This window comes from Giraffa tippelskirchi, chromosome 4 (genome assembly GCF_054371585.1).
Source record: "Giraffa tippelskirchi isolate mGirTip1 chromosome 4, T2T-mGirTip1v1.2.pri, whole genome shotgun sequence".
Lineage (NCBI taxonomy): Eukaryota > Metazoa > Chordata > Mammalia > Artiodactyla > Giraffidae > Giraffa > Giraffa tippelskirchi.
Genome location: NC_137278.1, coordinates 22,858,818 through 22,885,471, shown reverse-complemented (window position 1 = coordinate 22,885,471; position 26,654 = coordinate 22,858,818). Strand labels below are relative to the sequence as shown.

Below are 26,654 nucleotides of genomic sequence, written 5' to 3'. Positions count from 1 at the left end.
TCCCAGTTTCATAGATGAGAAAGGGCTTCCTTGGTGGCTCAGATGGTAAAGAATCTGCCTGCAATACAAAACAAGGCACAAATCTGTTACTTCTATATCCCAGAAAATACTCTTAAGAATGGCCCTTTTCCTTTGTGGCTTGCAATGGGAAAGTGACCCTAAATAGCCATCTTTCTGCATCAGAAATATGGAATATGTTTCAGGATATGAATATTACTACATTACAGTGTGACTTCTTTTGAATAAAATGTCAATACTGTTGAGTTAAATGCCTAATACTTAATGCATACTGAAAAATAGCAGGTTTGAACATCTCTGAATATTAGTTAAGGAATTTTATGTATTTTTTTTGATTGAAACATAAAATTTGGCTCTAGGGTTAGAAATGTTGTTTTTAATGAATTGCCTTTTTAATTCACTATGTTTCTTCTGTCTACTTTATCTTGAATGGGTCATAAATTGAAGAATCTGTTTTCAGCAGATGCAAGGCTTATGGGTACAAATTGTGTTTTCTCGCTGATTCTGTAATTAAAATGCAATTTCATTTAGAGTTATTAAAGACCCCAAAAGTCTGTAAGCTAAAAAAAGCCAAGATTTGTTTCTGGAGCTGATTAATTGCACTATTTAATATTCTATTGACAGTGGTACTGGTATATGGCAAAACTGAATGTAAATCTATTGACATTTCACACAACATGCTTTATTTCTCTAGTTGCAGCAAAAAATCATTCCTGATCAGGACCAACTAATGGCAATAGCACTAGAATGCATCTATAGCTGTGAACGAAATGACCAGCTTGCTGTTTGCTATGACATATTAGAATGTCTACCACAAAGAGGATATGGGTAAGAATCCACAGTGTGCCATTTTTGTGATTGGGCCTTTTTAGTCTAACAGTTAAAATAAAAATGTTGCTTCTCTGAATGTTCATTATAGAGAATTTGGGGAATATAAAATAAATAAAGAAGAAAATGAAATCATATGCAAACTTGTTGCCTCAAGATAAACACTTTTCTAATAGTGTATGAGAAGTCACTATAATTTTGTCAACCTTGATAATTATCCTTTAAAAAATAAACAATATCACTATCACCACAACAAGAAGCACTTTAAGTGGATAGACAATAATGTGTCTTTATTTTAAATTGTATTTCTAATTAATCTTTTCCCGTATTTTTGGGCCAGCTGTATTTCTTCTGTGAATTGTTTGTTCTTGGCCCTTGCTCTAAATAAAACTTTTAAGTAATAATGTGTGGATATACATACCTCATTTTCTTTACATCTTATATCTTTATTGAGATATAATCAGCATTCAGCACCATGTAAGTTTAAGATTTCAGCATAATGACTTACATATGTTGTGAAATGATTACCACGTTTAAAATAAAAACTTTTTTCCTTACGATGAGAAGTTTTAGGATTTACTCTGTTAGCAACTTTCCAATACAACATACTTCAGTGTTAACTATAGTCATCATGTTATGCATTATATCCCCAGTACTTATTTATCTTATAACTGAGAGTTTGTACCTTTTGACCACCTTTATTCAGTTCCCCTTCTGGTAACCACAAATCTGACCTCTTTTTAGGTTGTGTTTTTTTGTATGATACCTCCTATAAGTGGGATCATACAGTATTTGTTTTTCTCTGTCCGACATATTTCACTTTGCATAAAGCCCTCAAGGTCCTTCCATGTTGGCATAAATGGGTGACTTCTTTCTTTTTTATGGCTGAATAGTATTCTATCATGTGTGTGTATATCACATTTTCTTTATTCTTTCCCTTTATCCTTTGATGGGTACTTAGATTGTTTCTGTATCTTGGGAATTGTAAATAATGCCGCAGTGAACATGGGGTACAAATATCTCTTTGATATAGTGATTTGGTTTTATTCAGATATATAACCAGAAGTGGAATTGCTAGATCATATGGTAGTGCTATTTTTAATTTTTTGAGGAATGAATATACATAATTTTTAACTGGGCTTATGTTTAAGTAGAAATTTACATAACATTCTTTTGGATCATTTGGATGTATGCAGTCAGATTAGTATATTCTCTTTGAAAGTCACACAACAATGATTCCTTTAATTATACTTTTAAAATGTAGTATATATTATAAATTTCATATCTGGAGAAGTTAATAAAAGCACATGGAAGAGCACTGAGTGAAAAATTAGTGGGCCTGTCTCTATGTCTTTGTGATGACAGCTGAGTGAGTCACTTCTGTGGTCATCAGTTTCCTCATTTGCAGAATCAGCTATTTAGACAAGAAGTCCTCCTCATGCTCTATTTCTTTTTCTCCCATCTCTTTCTTCTTTGCTCTCTTTTCTTTCCAAGGAAATATTTGTGTGTGTGTGTGTGTGTGTGTGTGTGTGTGTAATGAATGATAAAAGTCACTGTTTTTGCAACCCATTGTGAAATAATTGTTTCATGTAATCTTTCAGTTCAGTTCAGTCGCTCAGTCGTGTCTGAGTCTTTGCGACCCCATGGACTGCCGCATGTCAGGCTTCCCTGTCCATCACCAACTCCCGGAGCCTACTCAAACTCATGTTCATTGCCTCAGTGATGTCATCCAACCATCTCATCCTCTGTCATCCCCTTCTCCTCCTGCCTTCAGTCTTTTCCAGCATCAGGGTCTTTTCCAATGAGTCGGTTCTTCGCATCAGGTGGCCAAAGTATTGAAGTTTCAGCTTCAGCATCAGTCCTTTCAATGAATATTCAGAACTGATTTCCTATAGGATTGACTAGTTGGATCTCTTTGCTGTCCAAGGGACTCTCAAGAGTCTTCTCCAACACCACAATTCAAAAGCACCAATTCTTCGGTGCTCAGCTTTCTTTATTGTCCAACTCTCACATCCATACATGACTACTGGAAAAACCATAGCTTTGACTAGATGGACCTTTGTTGGTAAAGTAATGTCTCTGCTTTTTAATATGTTGTCTAGGCTGATCTAGCTTTTCTTCCAAGGGGTAAGTGTCTTTTAATTTCATGGCTGCAATCACTATCTGGAGTGATTTTGGAGCCCAAAATAAGTTTCTCACTGTTTCCACTGTTTCCCCATCTATTTGCCATGAAGTGATGGGACCTGATGCCATGATCTTTGTTTTCTGAATGTTGAGTTTTAAGCCAGCTTTTTCACTCTCCTCTTTCACTTTCATTAAGAGGCTCTTTAGTTCTTCTTCACTCTCTGCCAGAAAGCAGAAAGTCTGGTGTCATGTTTAATAGTACTGAAATCACGTAAAAAATTGATGGGGAAGGAATACTCACATGGTAACAAAGTATTACCTTTAGCAGATATTTTTAAACTTTTTTGTAATTTCATAAGGGAAATTTACTTTTATAAAGTTCAAGTCTGACTATTGTCACGTTTGATCAAGTTATCAGAAATGGCATCACTTAGAGTCAGGTAGCCTAGCAGTATGTGCCTCCTGGTGAGAAGCAGTATGAAGTAAAATTATTTACCCTAAATCTAATCAGTACTTTAAGCTGGACTTCTAGTTTACAGTAAGTGTAGGAAATAGGAGAACAAGTTACATAACACCTTGAAGAAACAACCAGATATATACAGACTGAGATTTTCTAGAGGTCAGGTTGTCTTCAGTTTGAAAAGTCGGTGTCGTGAATAAAAACAGATTGGTGGGGATGAGGGGGAAGTATTCTGAAATTAAGGTATCCAAAGGAACATAATCCCCTTCTAATCTTTAACCATAAAGTAATGTTACGTACTAGTTAAAATGAGGGTACTGGGAGACATGTAATAGACAAGCAAGTGTGGGCTACTGTCCTTCCCCATCCTTGGTTACCTGTCTTCATTATAGATCATTTTCTTTTTTCTCAACTTTGTCTGTGTCCTTTGAAATATTATACTCATATTGTCTACTGATTTCCCAATTTCAGATGATTATTGACTTTGTTTTATGGAAGCCTACCCTGCCCCCATACCTACTTCTCCTAACCATTTTCTCAGTGTAGTTAAAGAGTTATTTTTTATCATTGTGATTATGTATATACTGTTTACACAGAGCTAGTTATAAGTGTATTTCCTTTTTATGCATTTTGTTTCTTGGATTGAATATTTTCCTTGTCATTGTTTCCATTTATTACCATTTATTTCACTTTTCTGACAGAAGTGTAAAACTCCTTTTCAAGGTCAAAAATATCTAGTAATCTTTCCTTTCTCTTTTCATAATCTCTTATTTCAAAGAAATATCTTAGAATTGTCTTTTCTCTTCCCCTGATATGGATTAATTTTTTACTCTGCTGTACATTGGTCATCTCTCCTCTGTTGTTATGTTGCATTTCTGGGGTTATTATCTTCTCCTTTCTTTACTTATTCCCTCACTTTGGTAGAACACAGTCTTGAATAGCTTCTTGTCGAGTATCACATAGAGCCATTCTTATTTTAAGACTGTTCCATGTCAGAAAAATATCATACTTACATCCTTACACTTGGAAGGCTTGGCTTGCAGGGAAATCTGGGTTAATGATCCTTTTGCTTATTAATTTCGAAGGCATCACTCTTAGCTTCTCCTTCCAATGTTGGTGAAAAGTCCAAGGCCATTATATGGCTTTTTTCTCCTGTTTTTGGAATCCTTCAGTACCTACCCTTCATCTCTAATGTTCTGAAATACCATAAGGATGTATTTTATTGTGAATCTAGGTTTATCATTACATAGTGTGTTCCAGCCTGGAAACTCGTCCTTCAGACTATTCTGCTTATATTTTTTCCTGTTATGTTTCTTTGATCTCTTGATCTTTAAGTGTTGGGGAGATTCTTTTTACATGATCTTCAGGGATGACATGATGGTCCCTCTGCCTGCTTGATTCCCCCTTGGTTGTCCTTGAATCATCTAGGTAAAATCATTGACTTCCAACTGACATGTGCAATTTTTAAAAGTAAACATATTAGACTTTGTTCTTCAGTAAGGTCAAAGAGGCATGAATATCAATTAGAGTTTATCTATCAACTTATAACCAGTAATTTGCCTACTGTGAGGATCAGATTTAGTCATGAAATCAATTGAATGATGATATTCAAAGAACATTTTTGTTTTTAATGTAGACATCACAGTGAGGGGGCTTCCCTTGTGGCTCAGCTAGCTAGAACATGGAAGCAGCCTAGATGCCCACTGACACATGGATGGATAAAGAAGTTGTGGTACATTTGCATAATGGAATATTACTCAGCCATAAAAAGGAACACACTTGAGTCAGTTCTGATGAGGTGGATGAACCTAGAACCTATTATACAGAGTGGAGTGAGTAAAAAAGAGAAAGATAAATGTCGTATTCTAACACATATTCAGAATCTAGAAAAATGGTTCTGAAGAATTTATTTACAGGGCAGCAGTGGAAAAACAGAGAGAACAGACTTATGGACATGGGGAGAGGGGAGGGGAGGGTGAGATGTATGGAAGGAGTAACATGGAAACTTATATTACCATATGTGAAATAGATAGCCAATGGGAATTTGCTGTGTGGCTCAGGAAACTCAAACAGGGGCTCTGTATCAACCTGGAGGGGTGGGATGGGGAGGGAGATGAGAGGGAGGTTCCAAAGGGAGGGGATACATGTATACCTATGGCCGATTGATGTTGAGGTTTGACAGAAAATAACAAAATCCTGTAAAACAATTATCCTTCAATTAAAAAAAAAGAATCCACCCACAATGTGGGAGACCTGGGTTCAATCCCTGGGTTGGGAAGATTCCCTGGAGAAGGGAAAGGCTACCTACTCCAGTATTCTGGCCTGGAGAATTCTGTGGACTGTATAGTCCATGGGGTCACAAAGAGTGAGACTCGGCTGAGCAACTTTCACTTTCAGTATAATGAGGTGGATGAGTATATTTGTTTTCAGAGAGTGTGGGTAAGCTAAGAAATGCCTTTTGTGTGTGTGTGTGGCCAAAAGCTTTTTTTCAGCTTCAGATTAATGGTTTCTGATCTAACAGACTTTTTTTTTTAATTTTTTGGGAAACAGACACAAAAAGCATGATACTCTCTGTTGTTCCATTTATTTCTTAATGATTGTATTTCATTATTGTAATTTTATAAATTTCAATTATAAATTAGTCTAGTATTAAAGTATAGGCTTTCAGAATATTTACTCTGGTTCTTTTTGCTCCTTGTGCCAAGTTTGTCAGTTTACATTCTCTTAGTGATTAGTTGTTTATTTTCAGTGATTAAATGGTTCTATTTACCAAATGGTTAACCATACATTTATTCACTATTTAGGTTATTAGATTCTTGTGTGTCTTACCTAGACTGCACATTCCACCTGGCTGAAAAAAATCTTTAGTCATTATGTTGGTGAATGTCATTCACAAAGGAAGAAAATTGTATTCTGAAAATCAATGACAAACGTTTATTGTAGAGTACAAAATGATAATTGAAGAATATTGTTTCCGAATGAATGTGTTGATTGAAGTTAGCTCTGACAAATGATCTTTTGTTTTTGAAGGACTTTAAGTGGAATATACCCTAATTTATCAGTCCAGTCCAAGGCTGAAAACTTGGTTTAAAAAGATAGTATAATCTTTGTAAATTGCATGAAATAATTGCCACATAGATTTAGGCCAGGACAAATTGATAGTTTTAAAAATAGTGAGGCTTTGGTGTTCAAGGTAGGTCATTTTTAATTTTCCAAGTCCAGATGAAGATTTTTGTTTGGTTTTCTTATCAGATCTTAAAGTCTTGCTGGAATTCAGCCAGATCATTGGCTGGAAGGCATCAGAGTGTGTCGGGTACAGTTGTCCTCAGTTGAGAGCTGTCCCTCCAAGGTTGGGGCGCAGAGTTGCAGAGGGTGACTGAGGGCCTTTATAGTGGTTGCTTAACTTTTCTGCCATGTCCCTCTCACTTGCATGTGTGTTGTGCTGTACTAAGTCTGTCCTACCAGCCCTGTTCTTACTAGTTTATGATTGTTTTCATGGTAATGTTTCTCCTAGTCTCCCATCTGATTTTTTCCTGAGAGAGAGTTTGCTTGTCTCAACTCCCTGGTAGGAATTATCTATATGATGACTGTGTACTTCTCCTTTATTTTAAAATATTGCAGTGGAGGCAGCGTGAATGATGAGATGTAAAAGACCCTTGAGTATATAGGATCCTAATGGACACGTCCTGTGAGAGTCACGGGTGATGTAGACAGGACCAGGACAAAGCCACTGTGCAGGGCCATGGCTCCTAATCTGTTTTATTGTTAAAAAAAAAAGAAATAAATGATAGCTTTATTCTTTATCACTTCCTTAAAGACAGACTGCAGTTGATTTATAATTCTTTTTTGCTTTTCATCAGAACTGAACTAAAAGTCTTTAGGAAAATAGTTGCCCATGTCTCACTAATCTTTAATAGAAAATATCTTTCTGTTCTAGTATTTTTTATCTTAATCTCTTTTGAGTTATGAAAGATGCTGAATAAGTGTAGGAGATGAGACTGACATTTTACCTGGACAGTATGATACCACTTTTATGTATTAACGTCCAAGGGAAACATCAGTTTTTTTTTTTTTTTAACTTGAGTTTGGTATTTTAGGTAAAAAGCTACTACTAAAACCTAATTTTTATTCTTTTTTTCTTTATCCTTCAGTCAGAAAACAGAGGTCACCACAGTGCTTCATGACATGGTAGACCAACTGGAGCACATTCTCAGGTGAGAAAACGGACAGTCTGGTTCTATGCTGATTAAAGACATCTGTCCAAGAAATGTTACATTAGATATGCCCAGTGGTCATTTCTACTTTGATCTTGTATTTGCTTGATTCTCCTAGAAGTGAATGAATCTGATATGAGCTTATCTCAGCAGAATGCTACAGTAGTGGAAACATGAACTTTGAAGACTAGTAGAAGTGTGTTCAGATCTGGGTTGTTGTCACTTACTCGCTGTGTGATCTTTGAGCCTATGGTTTTCTTAGCTGTAATACCTATAATATCTAACACATGAGATGTGAAATTAATATTAGATTAAGGGCTTCCCTTGTGGCTCGGCTGGTAAAGAATCCGCCTGCAATGCGGGAGACCTGGGTTCTGTCCCTGGGTTGGGAAGATCCCCTGGAGAAGGGAAAGGCTGCCCACTCCAGTATTCAGGCCTGGAGAATTCCAGTCCATGGGGTCGCAGAGAGTCGGACATGACTGAGTGACTTTCACTTTCACCTTCAGCATTTAAAGTACCTCACACTTAGTAGGTAAATAAGAAATATTAGTGCCTTCAGCAATTACTGCATCTACCAGCAAACAGTGTTTATTTTGCCCCTTAGTTTCCTTTTTGGGGGATGTACTTCATTTGATTAAATATTTGGATGATAGTAGTAACTAGCAATATTCTTTACTGTGAAAATGAAAGATTAAGCTCTTTTGGAGACTGAACATTTCCAAGTTGCTATTCAGAAAGTGTAATATTGTTTACTGGTGTTTGTTTTTATATTTATGTATAATGTGCTTGCATGTAAGTTTTAAATATTTACATTAAAAATTAAATTTTAGGAATAATAAACTTTGTTCTTCCAATATACTGCTGTGGAAATTATAAATAATAACATCACTTGATAAAGTTAATATGTTAAGTATAAGTATGTGGAATCTACTAATTTGATGTCTCTCTCCTCCCTGTAGCCTCTCTAAAAAATTGAGCATAGTTTGAACAAAACTTAATTTGTTAAGTCAGTATAGATTCATTCCTTACAAATCTACACTGCTTCCTTTATTTCCCTAATGAAATGGGAAGAAGCTTTCCCAAAGAGATACAGTATAATAAACATAATATATTTCATAAAAAATTATTACTACATGATAAACATTATTTATTTCATCTCATGTTCTTGGATGTAACCATGAATTGTGTTCATAGTCAAATTATGCTCTCAGTACCTCAGGCAGACAGTAGCACCCTGTAGGTTTCTGGATGATTCACAAGTCTTTCACTGTTCACCTTAATTTACTAACCTTTTAAAAGGAAAGCTTTTCATTCCTGTTCCAGTTTTACCTCATAGCCATTAATAGTTGATAAATGTTTAGTGTATATAATATCAGGTGACATGACCCATTAAACTTACCTTTATGAAGAGTTACTGAATTTTATCTGACCTGTAATTCATAAATGTGAGATTTGGTGAGAACAACAAGGTGTGTATACAGTGCTGATAATTATGGAATAAGATATCCCAAGAAGATCCATATAAGAACAGGAATTTTATTTGTTTGTTTGTAGAATGGATTCCTGAGGAAGATTAAGCCTTACAATATTTCTGTGGTTTTCCAACTCTAAAATCTTTTGCTTATTGCTTTTCTAGCAGCTTTGCCTATAACAAAATACTCACTAGGATTGTTAAGAGTTAAAGCTGGGTATTGCAATGATAGATTTGGTTTAATTTGCTGACTTGATGCTTTTGGAGTACAGCAAAATTGTGAAAAAGATTTTGAGATAAGGCTATGCCAGGGTTTAAAAAAGTGTTAACTTATCCCAACAATATTGCAATAAAAGTCAGTAGGGAAAATAAGATTTGATATATAGTTATTAGCTTTTCTTTGGCTGAGAATTAATGTAATGTGTAAAATTGGGTCATTCTTTGTGCTACTTTATTTTGTTTGTTTGTTTCAAGTACTTAAACCTAAGTGTTTAAGATTCTCAGAGCTGTTTGTTTGGTAGCAAAGTGTATTTAAAAGTTCTTTTTTACTTACAGTGTGTCAGAGATTTTGGAGAAACATGGACTTGAGAAACCAATTTCCTATGTTAAAAATACTCAGTCTAGCTCAGAAGAGGCACGCAAGCTGATGGTTAGATTGACCAGGCACACCGGTCGAAAGTGAGTAATAAACACAATTAATTATGAATTGTACATGATTAGAAACAAGAACTGCTTTTTTTTCTTTTCGTGACTTCATTGGGTTATAACTGACCAATAATAAATTGCACATACAAAGTATAGAAGCTGATATATTTTGATCCATGTATGTACCCATGAAGCCTTCACCTCTTCAAAATAATGAACCTATCCATCACCCCTGAAAGCTTTCTCTTGCACATTTATAATCCTCTTCCTCTTCCTGCTTCTCCCGGTCACAACCCCATCCCCTGCCCAGGTTCTGTCTCTGTATCTTATTTTGCATATCCTAGAATTTGTTGTAAATGGAATCATATCAATATGCTCTTTGTTTGTCTGGCTTCTTTCAGTCAGCATAATTTTTTTGTGACTCATCCATGTTGTATCATACATCCATAGTTTATTCCATTTTTTTGGCTGACTACTATTCCATCGATGGATTTGCTGCACTCTGGATCTGTCCTACATGTTGATGGACATTTGGTTTACTTTGAGTTTTAGCTGTTACAAATCCAGCTGCTGTGGATACTCGTGCCTGAGTCTCTGGGTGGACATGTGCTTCCATTGCCTTGGGTTTGATCCATGATGGTTGAATGGCAGGACCGTATTGATAGATGGAAGATTAACGCTTGGAAAAACTGTCTTCCAAACATTTGTACTTTTTTTTTTTTAATCTGTCTTTTAGGAGAATTACATCCTTGTCAATACTTGGTATGGTTGATCTTTTTAAGTTTATTTTAATAGGTATTAATATGTTGTGGTACCTAATTTTGGTTTCCATTGCTTTCTCCAAAGAGTAATAACATTGAGCATCTTTTTACGTGATTATTTGGGTCAGTGTATCTTCTTAGATCATTTTAAAATTGAGCTTTTGTTTCTTTACTGATTTTGAGTTTTCTTATATATTCAGGATATGAGTTCTTTATTAGATATATGCTTTTGCAGAGATTTTCTCCTATCTATGTGTTATCTTTTCATTCTCATACCTGTCTTTTGAAGTGCATTATTTTATACATTTTGATGAGATCCAGTTCATCAGTTTGTTCTTTGTTGATTGTGTTTTTGATGTCATATTGTGAAACTTTTGCCACAAAGATTTCCTCCTGCCATTTGTAGTAAAATTTTTAGTTTTTCCTTTTGCAATCAGATTCATGGCCCATTTTGAGAGTTCGTTTTTGTTTATCATTCACGATATAGATTTTTTTTGTAAATACCTAAATATTCCAGCATCATTTGTTGAGAAGACTATGCTTTATGTACTGAATTGCTTTTGCATCTTTGTTGACTATCAGTTATCCATGTAATGGGGGCCTATTTTGAAATTCTTTATTTTGATCCATTGATCTATTTGTCTACCCTCTAATAACCATGCTATATTAATTGTTATAGATCTGTAGTAAGTCTGAAAATTATTGTAAATTTATAGGAAGTCTTAAAACTTGCTCCTCCTCTCTTTTTGGACAGTTTATTATAGTTATTGATTTATGTGCCTTACATTTCCCTTGAAATCATCAGCTTATCTAGGGCAAGTGTTATAGTCACCGTGCATGTAATTTGGAATCTTATATATCACTGGCCATCTCTCAATTTTTAAATGAATAATTTAGAAGATTTTGACAATTTAAGTCTTAAGATTTCTTTACAGCTGTGAACAGTTGATCAGTTTCTCCCACCATGTTGACTCTACTCTAGAACCCCCTCTTCAATAAGAAAACGTTGGTGCTGCTGCTAGATTACCTGCTGTCTTTCCATTGAATCCCTCAAATACTTCTGAAGTCTTTGAAGTTAATTTCTACTTATAGTATTCTACTTACTGAGAATATATAAGAGAGCATGACCTCTTTCTTCAAGGTAGTCAACTTGAAATGAATCTTGATTATTTCATGTATGCTACCACAGCTTGACCTTTAGCAACTGTAGAATTTTCTTATGCATATTCTAAATGCTGACAGGTTTCACTGACTGTGTCACAGATGAGGTTTTACCATCTTTAATGCTGTACTATTTTCTCTCTGGAAAATAACACATGCTTTCATTTCAAAGCGGTAACTAATACATCATGTTTGTATTCAGGTATCTCTCTGTCAGTTTTCAAACCTCTTGTTATAGTGCCAAGTTCTACTCTTGGTTCTTATTTACTGCATATATTCTGAAAAGACCATTGGAAATAATGTCTTATAATTTGTTTTAATTAGAACCTGTACTTACAGCTAGCCATGTGTGAGCAAGCATTAATACCATCTGTCCCATGTTTCTGGTTTCCAGAAGAACAGCTGGGCATGAGAACTTGAATTCAACTAGACAGTGCCCAGGTCTGGTTTTATGAAGCTTGTGCAAGATGGACACTCAATTTTTCAAACATTTTGCTACTTTTTTGCCTGCAAGCCAAATTTGAAAGAGCCCTTTAATTTTTTGAAGCCCACCCAAAGAGTTCACATACCAACGTCTAACTAAGGGAAGCACTTCAGGGATTATCCTTGAAAACTTGCAAATATGTCAGCTTGTTTTATGTATTTGTATGCTGGAAAAGAATGTGTTCCCTTAAGTTTATTGCATATGGAATAGAAATAATTGTTTATTTTGTGTAACAAATATAAAATGCTAGAAGCAAATTTTGGTTTTAATGCATAAGAAAGAAAACAATGCATGGAAAAGAAGCATCCAGTTGGTATTTGACAAACAAAAAACAAAACCTACCCTTTTCAAGCAATGAGAGTCATGATTATATAGAACTTCAAGACTTGAAAATAAGCATAAATGGTGATTACAAACTCATAGATATTCAACAAAGATGAACTTTGAAGAGAGGTGGAGAGAATTACAGCACATTTGCCCTCCTACCAAACAATATTCGTGATGGTGTATGTGACAACAGAAAAACAAATAGTGTATTTGTAACTTTCACATTCATTCATTCACATTTGTTGGATGCTCTTTTGTACGAGAAAAATATGAGGTGTGTCTTTTCATACATTCTAGTTTAAGTTAGGAGAAGGCAATGGCACCCCACTCCAGTACTCTTGCCTGGAAAATCCCATGGACAGAGGAGCCTGGTAGGCTACAGTCCATGGGGTCGCTAAGAGTCGGACACGACTGAGCGACTTCACTTTCACTTTTCCCTTTCATGCACTGGAGAAGGAAATGGCAACCCACTCCAGTATTCTTGCCTGGAGAATCCCAGGGACGGCAGAGCCTGATGGGCTGCCGTCTATGGGGTTGCACAGAGTCGGACACGACTGAAGCGACTTAGCAGCAGCAGCAGCAGCAGCAGTTTAAGTTAATCCTCATAATATACAAAAAAGGGATCTGAAGTTCAAAGAAATTAGTAAATTTATTCAATTCCATGTAGGCAATTGAGCCTGTTTTTACACTTAGGAAAAACCTTGCTTCAATTGTCTGTTTTATCCTCATTAATCTCTTTCATTTCTTATCATTGTCTGAGATGGACTTTAAGTTAGAAAACTGAAATTCAGGAGTATTAAATACTTGCAGTCACAGAGCTAGTATGTGAGTCCCTGGGGCATTGTTAACAAAACCTTTTCTGCTGCTGCCGAAGAATCTGAGCCATCAAATATCTAAGTCTGTGACTCTGGAAACTAACATGACATGGTATTTGAACAGCTAGGTTGTGTAGGCCTCACTGCTCGAGCCCCGACTGGTAAATTGCTTCTGACCAAAGGAAGCTGTTGATAAACTGGGGAACCTGATAGGGACTTGCTGTTTTGAACTTTCCCGTGTGTGATCACTGGCTTATATTTGAGAGGACCCTGAACACTGTGGCTATGGAATTGTTGAGATAGATACCAACTTGTGTGGGGAATGAAGCATCTTCATAAGCCAGATAGGAACTGCAACTGCCTTGCAGGGCTCTGTCTCATCCCACCTGGGCTGGCACCTTGGTGGAAGGAACCCCCGTGGCACTCTGTCCCAGACTCCCTGGACTCTGCCGAGATTCCCACTGAGAGGAACCCCTGAGGCTACCCTGCAGACCAGCTGCGCTTCCCACCTCCAGACTCAAGCCATGTGTGGCCTCTGTGGCCTTCTCCGTCTGCACGTGTGGTTGAAGTTAAGAACATACCCTGCTGGCAATTGCAAAGTGATGGAGATGGAATTTGAAATGCATTCTCCTGTCTCCGAGTGCTTTTTCTGCTGTATCGCAGCTGCTTTATCTTAGGCCGTGTGCTTTATTTCACCATAGAAACTCACAGCTTGTATACCTTTGCCATAGTCAGAGAATGCTATTCCAGTTTTGTGTCGAGGTTGCTCTGCCAGCATCTCTGATGGTGTGTCACTGCCCACCTTTTCCCTCTGTCTTTAATCCAAGTTTTTTTCCCTAGAAATTCAAATGAAATATACTTCTATTGATCGTCCAGGAGCTGTGTGGCATATAGAATGGTGGTACCAATTTTTTTACTTTTGGTCAATTGACAACAGCAATTTTCTTGTCTCTTTTTCTCCTTCCAGGCAGCCTCCTGTCAGCGAGTCTCACTGGAGAGTGTTGCTGCAGGACATGCTAACTATGCAGCAGAACGTTTACACGTGTCTAGATTCTGACGCTTGCTATGAGGTAACTTGACAGATTTTAGTATTTCCTTTTAATTTTTAAATTTTGGTTGTTAGATTTTGTTGATTGAACACAAAGATGATGACCAGAAGCTTCACTCTAAGTAATAGGACTGAGTTATTGACTAATAGCTGGTAATTGAGTAGTGCTTTAGAGTTGGAGCACTTTCATATCTACGTTTCTGTCTTCTTTGTTCATTGCCACACATTTATTTAGTGCATTAATTCTCAGCTGGAAAACTCCGAATTGTACGTCAAGTATAATTGTACATCAAGTACAAGCCTCTCTTCCATAGTTTTGGTGGTCACCAAAAACTACTTCATTTACCTGAGAAAAGTCTCTCAAATCTGTCCTGTCTTCCTCTCTGCTAAGTTACAATAATCCTCCAGACTTGTTCCGCTCCTTCCATGTCTCCTTCTAACTTACACTGATTTGAGAGTATTCTTCTGAAACAGACCTTCTCATTACACTCTTCTTCAAATTAGCTGCTTATTCCCTATCTACAGTCAGAAAGTATCCATATCTCTTACTCTGTCATAAAAAGCCACTGGGGATTCCAGCCACCCTGTGCATTCTCACCTCTGACACTCTCCTTCGTGTCCCCTGGGCTCCAGTGGTGTCTGATCTGTCCTGAGTCCCTCCGCTCACCATGCTGTTCCCTGCTTCTGTGACTCTGCACATTATTCCCTTTGCCTACCTGGAATATGTTCCTCTCTTTTAAATTTGAAAATTGATGATAACTTGTAGGATTCAGCTCACTAATCATGTCCTCCAAAATGCCTTCTTTTGTCCTTTGATATAGCTCATCTCTTTTGCAGCCTTTCTTTCAAATGTAGTGACTTGCGTGTTTTTATGTGTGTTTCTTCCTCTTGGTCATTAGCCTTTAGGCAAGCATTATCAGATCATGTTCATCTTCAGCTCCCCCAGTGCATATTCTAGTATTTTGTGTACAAAGGGTACTTAAGGATGGCTAGTTGTCTAGAATTGTAACCCGGGAGGATTTAATCCTTATTTTGGAAGGTATGTGTATTACCACCAAATTACTCATGCTTTGCATGTAAAAATGATCCAGCTAACCCATTTTTAATGAGATACAGTTCAAAGGATTGTTCCCATTTGAATTTTCCTATCAAATAAGCGAGATCCAAAGTGTGTAGGATATTTCTCGTGTTGCTCTGCTCTGACAATCACGAAGCATAATTTGTTGATAAAATGAGAGTTATAAAATAGGTCTCTGTTATATGAAATTGGCTGTATTTTAATTCAAGGTGGTTTTAACAAAAGAGCACTGCTGAGAAATGAACATAGACTGTTGAGAAATGAGTGGTTTTATATTTGAACTTCAGATTTTTATGTGCTTGATGGGTGTAAAGTTTATATTGATGATTACGGTCTCAGACCATGCACAACTGCCAGTAACATCCCCCTTGTATCTAAAGCAAAACTGGAAATTCAATTTTGGGAGAAAATAATCTATATGCACATGGAACCCCAAATCTTAACTGTCATTAGTATGCTTAAAGTAGTGTTTTTATGTGCACGTAGCATTATGTCCTGGTATTTTCTGATTCTGACTGAAAAATTGGCATTAAATATATTACACTTGAACTTACTTTTGTGTAATCTATCATAACAGCTTGACATATTAAATCGTTTTTGTTATATTTCAACACGTTTGTATTAGGCTTTGATAGTTTAACAACTTTGTGCTGTGAGTCTTTCTCCTTTGAGAAAACATTTTAAAGCATATTATAACTGTCTTAAACTGATTCTAGAGGATAGCTGAGATTTGGCATTTTAAAATATTTTAGTGCTGTTTAAATTATGCTATATTGTCTTACTGACTTGTGGCCATTAACTTTTCTTGTTCTTAGAAATTAATTTGAAAACTCATTGGCTCAATTTTGATAAGGCGCAAGATTTCTATATAGCCTGTAGAGCAGAAATATGTATTGTTCATTTCAGCAAAACCTTTAAAATAATAGGAGTGAATTGTATTTTTCAGTATTGGGCATTGACTCTCTATGGCTTACCTGAATAAATCAAAGGAAAAGAGAAATTGTTACACCTAAGTCATTTTGGTCACCTGCAGCAAGCCGTTTTCACCTGTCGTATAAGTGATTAGGGTTACTGCCTGATAATTTGCTTTCTGCCACAATATGTATTTTATAACAGATCCCTCGTTGGAGATTAGTAATTTTATCCTTGCCAGTCATTTTAGTAAATGCCTGTCTAAAACTACCTTTTCCAGAAGCTTAGAACAAGTGAAAATAAGGAGATCCTATCATAATTGGGTAGCCTTCCTTATTATAAGAAAACTGTTGCCTATCCATGAAATCTTCTTTTCAATTCTTGCTTCTGTTTCTCTCCTCATCCGACAGTGGTGTGGTGGGAAAGAGCAGTCCTGGGGACATTCTCCTGGGGACATTCTTGTGCTGATTATATGTTGATATGATTGGTGTGGGCTTAAATGTATCTCTTTAATGAGACTTTTTTGGAATAAGTAAATAACCTCAATTATGAATAAATTTTATGTTAATTGGTGCTATTAGTTGCCTTCTAAAATACTGTGGCATTTGCACAACTACCTTCCATCAAGTAGCTTCTGTTGTATTTAAATAGTTTTTAATTTGCAGATTAGCAAAAAAAAATGTCATGTGGTATATTGTCATGCTAGTAATGAGGTGATGGAGAAGGCAATGGCAACCATTTCCCAGTACTCTTGCCTGGAAAATCCCATGGACGGAGGAGCCTGGTAGGCTGCAGTCCATGGGGTCGCTAGGAGTCGGACACGACTGAGCGACTTCACTTTCACTTTTCACTTTCATGCACTGGAGAAGGAAATGGCAACCCACTCCAGTATTCTTGCCTGGAAAATCCCAGGGACGGGGGAGCCTGGTGGGCTGCTGTCTATGGGGTCGCACAGAGTCGGACACGACTGAAGTGACTTAGCAGTAGCAGCAGCAATGATGAGGTGAAAGGAGAACATTTGTAGCTTAGGTGTTTAGTTTGTGAGACTGAAGATACCCTGGAGAAGGAAATGGCAATCCACTCCAGTATTCTTGCCTGGGAAATCCCATGGACAGAGGAGCCTGGCGGGCTACAGTTCATGGGGTTGCAAAGAGTCAGATGTGACTGACTGAGCATGCATGTACACTTCTGAGACTGACTTTAGGTGCTTTAAGCAGTCATTAATTATGTGTACCATATTCAAAGATTTTCTTTTAAAAAATAAAAATGTTATAGTTTAACCAGAGTGTGAGACAGTATATCTAATGGACCTGATTTTAGTGAGTATGAACTTTAGGTATTTTACTTAAGTATTCATGGTAACACATGAAAATTGCTTACCATTAGTTTTTTCAGTTAAATTATTTCTTCTTGCTAAAAGAGGGATTCTTTTTTTTAATTGAGGTGAAATTCACATAACATAAAATTAAGCATTTTAAAGTATGCTTCATTGTCATTTAGGTACATTTCACGATATTGTGCAACCTCTACTTGTAGAATGGATGTATTTTTTAAATTTATCATACTTGGATATCAGAGCTTCCGTTATGTTGAGAATCGAGTCCTCTCTTTCTAAGCACTAATTCTAGTTTATTCTTTTCCCCAGATATTTACAGAAAGTCTTCTGTGTTCCAGTCGCCTTGAGAACATCCACCTGGCTGGGCAGATGATGCATTGCAGTGCTTGCTCAATAAATCCACCAACTAGTATAGCCCATAAAGGAAAAACCCAATACAGGGTCAGTTACGAAAAAAGTATTGACTTGGTTCTGGCAGCCAGCAGAGAGTACTTCAATTCTTCTACCAGCCTCACTGACACCTGCATGGATCTGGCCAGGTAGAGGAACTCTGTATTCTCCATAAGAGAGAGTGGGGTCAGAATACACACACTGCATTGTTGGTTTTATTCTCTGATTTACAAAATATGTTATCACAAGTACAGAGTGACCCTTCTGTTTGGGGTACAGTTGCTTAGTGCTTGAATATAGAAAGAAAACTTAATTACATCATGAATGTTCATTAGTTTATGACCCTTTTTCTCTAGCACACTTTCCCACACTCATTCTAGCTGATTTTCTGTAAGGTTATACTTTTCTTCTATTGGAAGCAATTCACGTGGTAGCCTGCAAATCCAGGTTCTGGAAAATTTTAGCACATTAGGTCATGTCTGTATCCTTTACATGGTTTCCAGTCTGCTTTGGGACAGGGGACCTGATTAGATATAAAACCCAAAAGTCCCTTCCAAGTGGAAATTTATGGACTGGGAATTCTATTCCTCTCTTGGCCTGTTGTATAGGAAAGTTAGCATTCCTTTTTCTTGGTATTGATTCTTAGGAGTTTTTTTTTTTTTTGCATGTAGAACTTTAGCCCTTTGCCTCTCTTAATGGCTTAACTATGTTGCCACTTTTTTATTACATATAATTTATCTTTCAAATGGCTATTTAGAATTTCTAAAAATTGTAGTTGTTATTCTTTTCTCTTTACATAAGGTTTCTGTCTTTTGTGTCAGAGTTTGAAAGACCTTTAATTCCAAAGATCATTAAAGTCATTTTTCATATTGTTTTCTTACTACTTCAGTTGTTTTATTTTTGCATTGAAATTTTAGGCTTATTTGGATTATTTTGGTGTAAAGATTGTGGTAGTTATTTAGAGTTACTTTTCTCCTCAAATGACTAGTAGTTGCTTCAACTCTAGCAAGACTTTTAAAGGTAACTACCCCCCCCCCAGTGAAATCTTACCAGAGTCATGTTTTCTCAAGGCATGTTGTTAAACTTGACAAAGTTGTTTAAAATAGTTAGTAAATTTTTTCTCCTTTCGCAAGGGATAGAATTTCTATTTCAGATGATGAAAATATCAAATAGAACAGCCTTTGAAACTGGGAGTTGTGTTTGACCTAAATCTTCTTGACAGATGCTCCTAAAGATCATTTTAAAAACTATGCTTGCAATATTTTCCTTTCATCCATCTCCTTTCTCCTATGAAAGTGAAGTGAAAGTGTTAGTCACTCAGCCATGTCCGACTCTTTGCAACCCCGTGGACTATAGCCCGCCAGGCTCTGCTGTCCATGGAATTTCTCCTATAAGGACACACTTTAATTTTAAAAATGTCATGTGTGTATAACGTGGCACCATCTGATTGTGACCTGTGAGCTCAGATATATTTAATTATTCACAGTTTTATTGAAATAGAAAATAGCCATCCATTCTTATTGATTAAATTATTATTTATTTACTAATATTTTTAATTGAAGAAACAATGCAGCCACGAGATAAAATATTCAAAAGTACAGAAAGATAGCTATGGACAATGTCTTTCTCCTCATTATAGTTCCCCTATCTTTAATGCTCTCTATATTTTTAATTCATTTCCTGTGTGTCCTTCTGGAATATCTTATTGAATGTTACATTCTTCTTTCTTAAATCACAAGTGCTTACTACTTGTACATACCTTTCTCTGTTTTGTTTTATTCACTCGCTATCTATATATTGGGTTTTGTTGCATGCTTTTTTTGGTGGTTGTAGACTATTCCATTGTTTGACATTTATGTAATTTATTTAATTAGTTCCTGATTTAGTGTATTTTATTTCAAAAAGAGCCTATCTGTAGTATACATTCCTAGAACTGGGATTCCTGTGTTCAAAGGTAAATGCAGTTGGAATTTTGGTAGATACCATAAATAGGTTATATACTGTTTACCCTTGAACCAGTAGTAGGTGTTAGTGCTTATCTGATTTAAATGCCCTAATTTTTGCAAGAACAAGATAGGCCTATATCTGTCAGTTGGTCATGTAGGTAGACACTGGCCTAGACATCTTCCTGTGAAGGTCCAGGATCTTAGCATCCTTAGCTCTTCATGGCCTGATCTCTGCCTGTCTTTTCTAGTCTCATGCCCCACTGTTCCTCTACATGCATCTTTCAGAAAACAGATTTGTTGTTAACTAAAATTTATCAAGTATGCTTTCTCTGAGTCTCACAAAATTTGCTTAAAATCCTCCATAGGTATCACAAATTCTTATATTATCAAATCACTGTCACTTACATTTATCTCAGTACCGTGTCACCAACTGATTGTTTCTGATCAGCAAAATGTCTCTTGTGCACTTTGTTAGGTTATTCTTTTTTCCTTTGAGAGACAAAGTTGTGACCGAAATCAAGACACTTCTGCTTTCCTTAGAAGAATAACTGGAAATTATCTGAATTCCGTCTTTTGGCTTAATCCTTTTTATATCATCATCATCTTTGGAGTCAACAGTAAACAGAGCACTAGGCCCGGAGCTAATGTATCTTGCTTTATCCTCTGATACCTTACGTGCTGTAACCTGCGCAAATCGCTCACCTCTGAGCTTCAATTTTGGCTTCCTTGAAAAGCAGGTGGTAATATTTCTGTCTCACAGGCTTGCTGTGAGGATTAAGTAAGAGATCAGAAAGCCTCTAGCAGAATACCTGGAAGGAAGTCGCTGTCTGATAAATGTGTTGGATCTCTGTGTTGTCGATCATAGAAAAGCAGTTTAGCTGAACATATGCTACTTTTCCACTTTAAAAATGATTTTGTCCTAGGTGCTGTTTACAGCTGATAACAGATCGACCTGCTGCCATTCAAGAGGAGCTCGATCTTATCCAGGCCCTGGGGTGCCTTGAAGAATTTGGGGTGAAGATCTTGCCTTTGCAAGGTGAGCTCTCTACTTAAGTGTTGCACTTTTATTAACTTATTTTGCATAAATTCACTAGTATTCCTGTTTAGGTGTCTAAATAAAGAGTACTTTTGGTCATTTAATCCACTAGCAATAGGTTCTGCCCTCTGTCCCATTTTTCAGACATTGGTACAGCAGTGAGTCTGTTGGATAAAGCAAAAAGAGAAATTGGGGATTATGGATGAGAGTTTCATGTTTACATCAGTTTTGGACTGAAATTTATTTGTTTCAGTTGCATAATTTAGAAGTAGCTCTAAATGATAATAGTTTATTTCTTCTTATGCTTACTGTAGAATATTCTTTAATTAAATCCATATTTTTTTCTTTTTAACAGAGGGAATGACAGGAAATTGTTGTTAATTTCTAAAGTTAAATTACTAACAATATGTTAGCATTGCTAAAGTTCTTTTACCTAAAGGTGGAAGTCAAATTAGTACCAGCCCAAACAACTCACCTGTCCTTTCGGGACAGTGGGCATCTCCCAGGGTCCTGAACCTCACCTGATAAGCAGGAGGCAGATTTTTTATTGCTTCAAGTCCTGGACCTCAGTGCCCTAAATGAAATGAGTGTGTTTGGTGATTCGTGGTATGCTTGTCTAGTTTCCATGTAATCTCTTATCTTTATTCTTGGAAGAATTTTTATTTTTATTTATTTTTATTGAAGTATAATTGATTGACAGTGTTGTGTTAGGTGTATAGCAAAGTGCTCTTATCTTTATTCTAACTCTTGAAATGTTCAGAATTGGAAGTGGAAGAGGTTTAGCTAAGTTCCTTTCATCACTGGTTTTTGATAAATTTTCACTGGAATTGTGTCTCTCTCTCTCTTTTTTTTTTTAATTTCTAATATCATCGATCGGTGATGGCCTGTTACAGGTTCCTGGGTGTGTTTATCTCCTGAGATGATTTGAGTCAGATGGATCTTAGGGAATGTCAGCCAGTGGAGACATTCTCGTGTGGATTTCCACTGTAGTTTTACTAAAAATGAAAGTTCTGCTTGTTGGACAAATTTCTAAGATTTTTGAAAGATAGTATTACTATTATCTTGATTATTGTTTGAAAATAAGAAGTGTGTGATTGTACATATCCTGCAGCGTCTTAAATAGGTATATTCAAGGTGATTGTTAAATTGCTAGAAAAGTCTATTCACTTGCACCATTCATGTAAAATTTTGAGCTTAAAGCTTCTTTAAATTGTGGGGAGTAATCAGAGTTACCAGAGAGCATTTTCAGTTTATTCTCAAATGTCTAAAATTATGAGCCATCTCCCCCATAACACGTATATTTTTAATTGAAGGTTTCAATCATGAGAGAGTCTAAAGTACTATGAAACTTTTGTGCTTCTTGTATCTCTTGTTAGGTCAGGTCATTATAGCTTTGACTCTGCGTGTTTATCTTTTGGCTAGTTATTTAATCCAAGCAGATTGATAGAATACAAAAAAAAAAATGGTTTCCCAAATGCTACTGAAGTTTGAAAATTACATTGTGCTCTGATTTTTCTGTGGTACTCAAGTAGCAATATTTGCACATCAGCTGATGGATTTGAATATCTTCAACTAAATCTGCCACCTCGCTGAGAAACTTCCTGACTGAAGAGAATCTTAAGAAAGACATTGCTTTCATGTCCTGACAGCTTTTCAGTTTGATGTATTGATTTGGAGTTTCCTATTATAATGACTCCTGGATGTCGAGATGGAATATTCCTTTTCTGTACTGTTTGTTGTATTTATGCCACAGGTGCAATTTAGGTTTAAGCTGTTTTCATATTCATCAGTAATACTGGATCAACAAAGTAACTTGATATTTAAAGACTTATGGTCCAGCTATTTTTTTTTTTATTATTGTTGTCAGTGTTCACTTTGTCACTTTGCTTTGTTTTGATGCCCTTCTTTGCCTACACTCTCAGAGTTGATGTTTCCAGCAGGTGAAGGCTAGTGGTGCTAGATAAGTTATAATGCATGAGTTAATAGAAAACAGGATCAGAAATATATAAAAATGATTACATATGTAAGAGTCACCTATGATGTGTTTGTGTGTGTACATGTGTGTGCTTTTCCTTGTGTGTGTACATGTGTGTGCTTTTCCTTATATCTTGGATGTCTACGTTGTATTAGTTATTCTTATATTCAAGTGAACCAATTTAAGATATTTCAGTTATCTCTGTGTTTTTTCTACAATAGAGTCCATCGATTTTCCAAACTTAAGAGTGTTGTGTTAAGCCCAGCCTTAGGTTAGTTAGGGTTAGTCACTCAGTTGTGTCTGACTCTTTGCCACCCCCTGGACTGTAGCCTGCCAGGTTCCTCTGTCCGTAGGATTTTCCAGGGGGGAATACTGGAGTGAGTTGCCATTTCCTCCTCCAGGGGATATTCCTGACCCAGGGATCCAACCTGGGTCTCTTGCATTGCAGGCAGATTCTTTACCATCTGAGCCACAAGGGAAACCCACTTTTTCACGTATTGCTGAATAACTGGACACTTGTCTTAACCTTTCTTTGCATTTAACTTTTCTTGTTTACAGAATGAGTGTAGTAATAAGCATCTTATCGAATTGCTTACAAAGATTAAGTCTGTTATGTTTAGTGTTTGGGACATAGTAAGAGCTCTGCAAGTATCAGCTGTCCTTGGATTTTCCTTGGAGTTTCTCTTAATGCTCGCAGAATTAGAGTGGTCTTACCCGCTTTTGCCTTCTCCCTTTCTCCCTCCCCTACTGTCTCTTCCTTCTTCTCTCTCCACTCTCCTTTCCTTACATTCAATAAAAATTAATTTAGGCACGTTTATTTCAGCAACCAAAATAATGAAAGGGTACCACTTGACTTTGAGGGACTAACACCCTGATAGGCATGACATGCAGTCATGATTTTGTCTTCTTGTGTTTAGATTCTTATTCAGCCACTTGGAGCTGTGTGATCTGTGTCAACTTAATGGCTTTGAACTTTACCTTCCTCAGATGGAGATAATAGTAAAATATTCCTTAGACAGCCCTGAAAGTTATATCTTGAACACTGAGAATTCTGGGTTAATCTTGGTGAAAACTATAGAGGAATTCTTTGTATCATTCTTGAAACCTTTCTGAACGTCTGAAATTTAATACTAATGAAAATTTACCCTTCCTCCAAAAGCCTGTTCCAAAGAAAAGCTACTGCCTTTCTCCTTTATATCATTTATATAAAGTGAGTGCCTCAAGGACTTTTACTCTCCCAACTGAAGTGATGTGGCGGAGGTAGAAAGTGGATATTTGGCATTTGGAATGGATTTTGGGAAGTTGAAGTATGGTGGGCAAACAGGTATACCAGGAAGTATATGAAATTTTCAAAGACAAATACCACTGTCTTTCAAATTTTCCATTAGTCCTGACTTGAAAATGTAGCACTTCTCTCTTAATTTCAGAACGTCAGTTCACTTGCTGTGTTTCAGAAGTTTGGTGATAAAGGATCTTTATTGTACATTATTTATTCAGAATCAACAATAACTTTATTATTTTTTTAAATTGTCTTTTCCTTAATTCTTATTGATCTGGGGGTAAACAGTTTTCATTTTGTTCATTTGTCTTAAATTAGGAAGGTCATCGTACCTGTGCTGTGTCCCTGGTCACAAGTCATCAGTGTGTCTTTCTTTGTAGTGCGATTGTGCTCTGATCGGATCGGCCTCATCAAGGAGTGTATTTGCCAGTCCCCCACATGCTATAAGCAGTCCACCAAGCTGCTGGGCCTTGCTGAGCTGTTGAGGGTAGCAGGTAAGTTTTGAATGTTTAACTGCAGAATCTGTTGTTCTGTGCACTCTCCTAGGAAAACACTGGAATATACGCTACTAGGTGTGAGAGGAGCTGCTTTTCAGCAAGGTCTTGTCTTTTCCAGAAAGATTGGCGTGTTATAAAAATGTGTTCCTATGTTGAGCTGCTTGGACCTCTGTCTTTTAAATGAAGGCAGACTTATTTGGGGTTCCATGGTCATGCAGGGTCAGAAAGAGAAATCAGAGTTACCGTTTATAACCAGAAAACTTAAAAAGTAGGACAAGCCAGCTCAACTAGTTCACCTTCAGTTTCCACATTTGGTGTAATATTTTTGAACCTGAATAATTACTTAGAAAAATTTGTGCATTTACTGTTTGGCCAGGTTTTCGCATGCATTATCTTATTTCATTTTCTGTTAAATGATGCTGATGTTTTCTTCCTGTTTTATGAGGGGAATTGAAGATCAAAGAAGTTAAGTATCTTGCTCAGCAGGGGTTAAGTAACAGAGCATTTCTGAGTCTACACTTCATGTGTCACACTGTTGTGCTTACCAGTCTTTTAACATTTTTCTTTTGTATTTTTGTCTCATCCAATGTATATCCCACCTATCAGATATCTTCAAGTGAGTCTTCATCTTCTTAAACAGATTTTAAAATGTGCACCTTAAAATTTTCAAATCCAGCACAATTTTGTGACAAATACCTTCCCATTTCAACTGAAAGAATGAACATGAGCCCGCCTGCCGACTCAAAACACTAGCTCTCTATACTGGACATGTCTGTTGGTTTGCTGAGTGGTCTTCCTTTGGGACCCCATCCCTTTCCCAGTCCATGTGATCTCAGGAGACTTGCCAGTCAAGATGCTTTGCCACAGTGGTTGGCACTGTCCTCCTGCCAGTGCAAGGGTGACCGTGCAACTCATGAAAAACCAATCAAAATCTTTCCTGACATTTGATATATAAACACAGGAAGACAGAGGCATATTGTTCTTTTCTAAGTTAAAGTCATAAGGATACAACCTTGGGGATGCTGGCAGTCATTTGTCTGATCAGTTTTCTGAAAATGAGTCCATTTGAGAGAGAAGGAAAAACCCCCCAGTGGTAGTCTACATGCCTCAAGATCTAGTCTTGCCTAAAGATGTTTTTAACCCCAGAAATTGTTTTACTTAAATTGGGGTTGAATTCCATTTTTAGCTTAAAAAAAGTAAAGAGGATTTTTGTTTATATTTTGAGCTTTAAATAAATAAATAAATATATATATATGTATATTTGGTGGACACATTTATGTTTTAAAATCTAAATAGAGCTCTTCTTCTTAAGGCCTATAGTTTTAGTAAATTTTATTGTGTCAGTTGTCCTTTTCTAGCCTATCTGAAAGCATAACACTAGCATTTTTACCTCTGGCCTTGGAGATGTGCTCGGGCATCACTTGGGGCCCAGGCATCCATCAGGAGGTTTTCTTGGATGGCTTCAGAGAAGTTGAGTGTGGGGTCTGAAGACTGGTCCAATCCTTACTCTCCTATTCATTTGCTAAATGACTTAAGCTTCAGCTTCTGCTTCTGGAAAATAGGAATGACACCCCCTTGCTTTAAGTCTAGGTTATGAGACCCACATGAGTTAATGCATACAAAAGCTCTTTGTAAACTTGAAAGCACTCTGATCATCAGGGAAGAATTTCATAAGGATCCAGTTCATAGACAACTAATGAAGCAGTCAGGGATGCTGTCTACATTTTCCATGTAGCTGCCTACTATTGTTAATTTCCATTTTCATCCCTGTGACACTGAACTAAAAATAGGAATATCAGTGATCAAGATAAGCCTGCATTTTTAATGGTATGAACATTACTCTTCAGTC

At 36.6% G+C, this 26,654-nt stretch overlaps 1 protein-coding gene across 9 annotated transcripts in view; it reads left to right on the top strand.

The window, feature by feature from the left end:
• The window catches only part of NBAS (NBAS subunit of NRZ tethering complex), a 325,229-nt gene that overhangs the window by 141,333 nt on the left and 157,242 nt on the right, over positions 1-26,654 (top strand). For all 9 annotated transcript variants that reach the window (XM_081595917.1, XM_081595916.1, XM_081595914.1 and 6 more), the window contains 7 exons: positions 713-846; positions 7,582-7,644; positions 9,671-9,793; positions 14,276-14,378; positions 17,992-18,221; positions 20,942-21,054; positions 24,689-24,802. In XM_081595917.1, the coding sequence (XP_081452043.1) occupies positions 713-846; positions 7,582-7,644; positions 9,671-9,793; positions 14,276-14,378; positions 17,992-18,221; positions 20,942-21,054; positions 24,689-24,802 (880 nt within the window). The remainder of the gene's footprint in view (positions 1-712; positions 847-7,581; positions 7,645-9,670; positions 9,794-14,275; positions 14,379-17,991; positions 18,222-20,941; positions 21,055-24,688; positions 24,803-26,654) is intronic.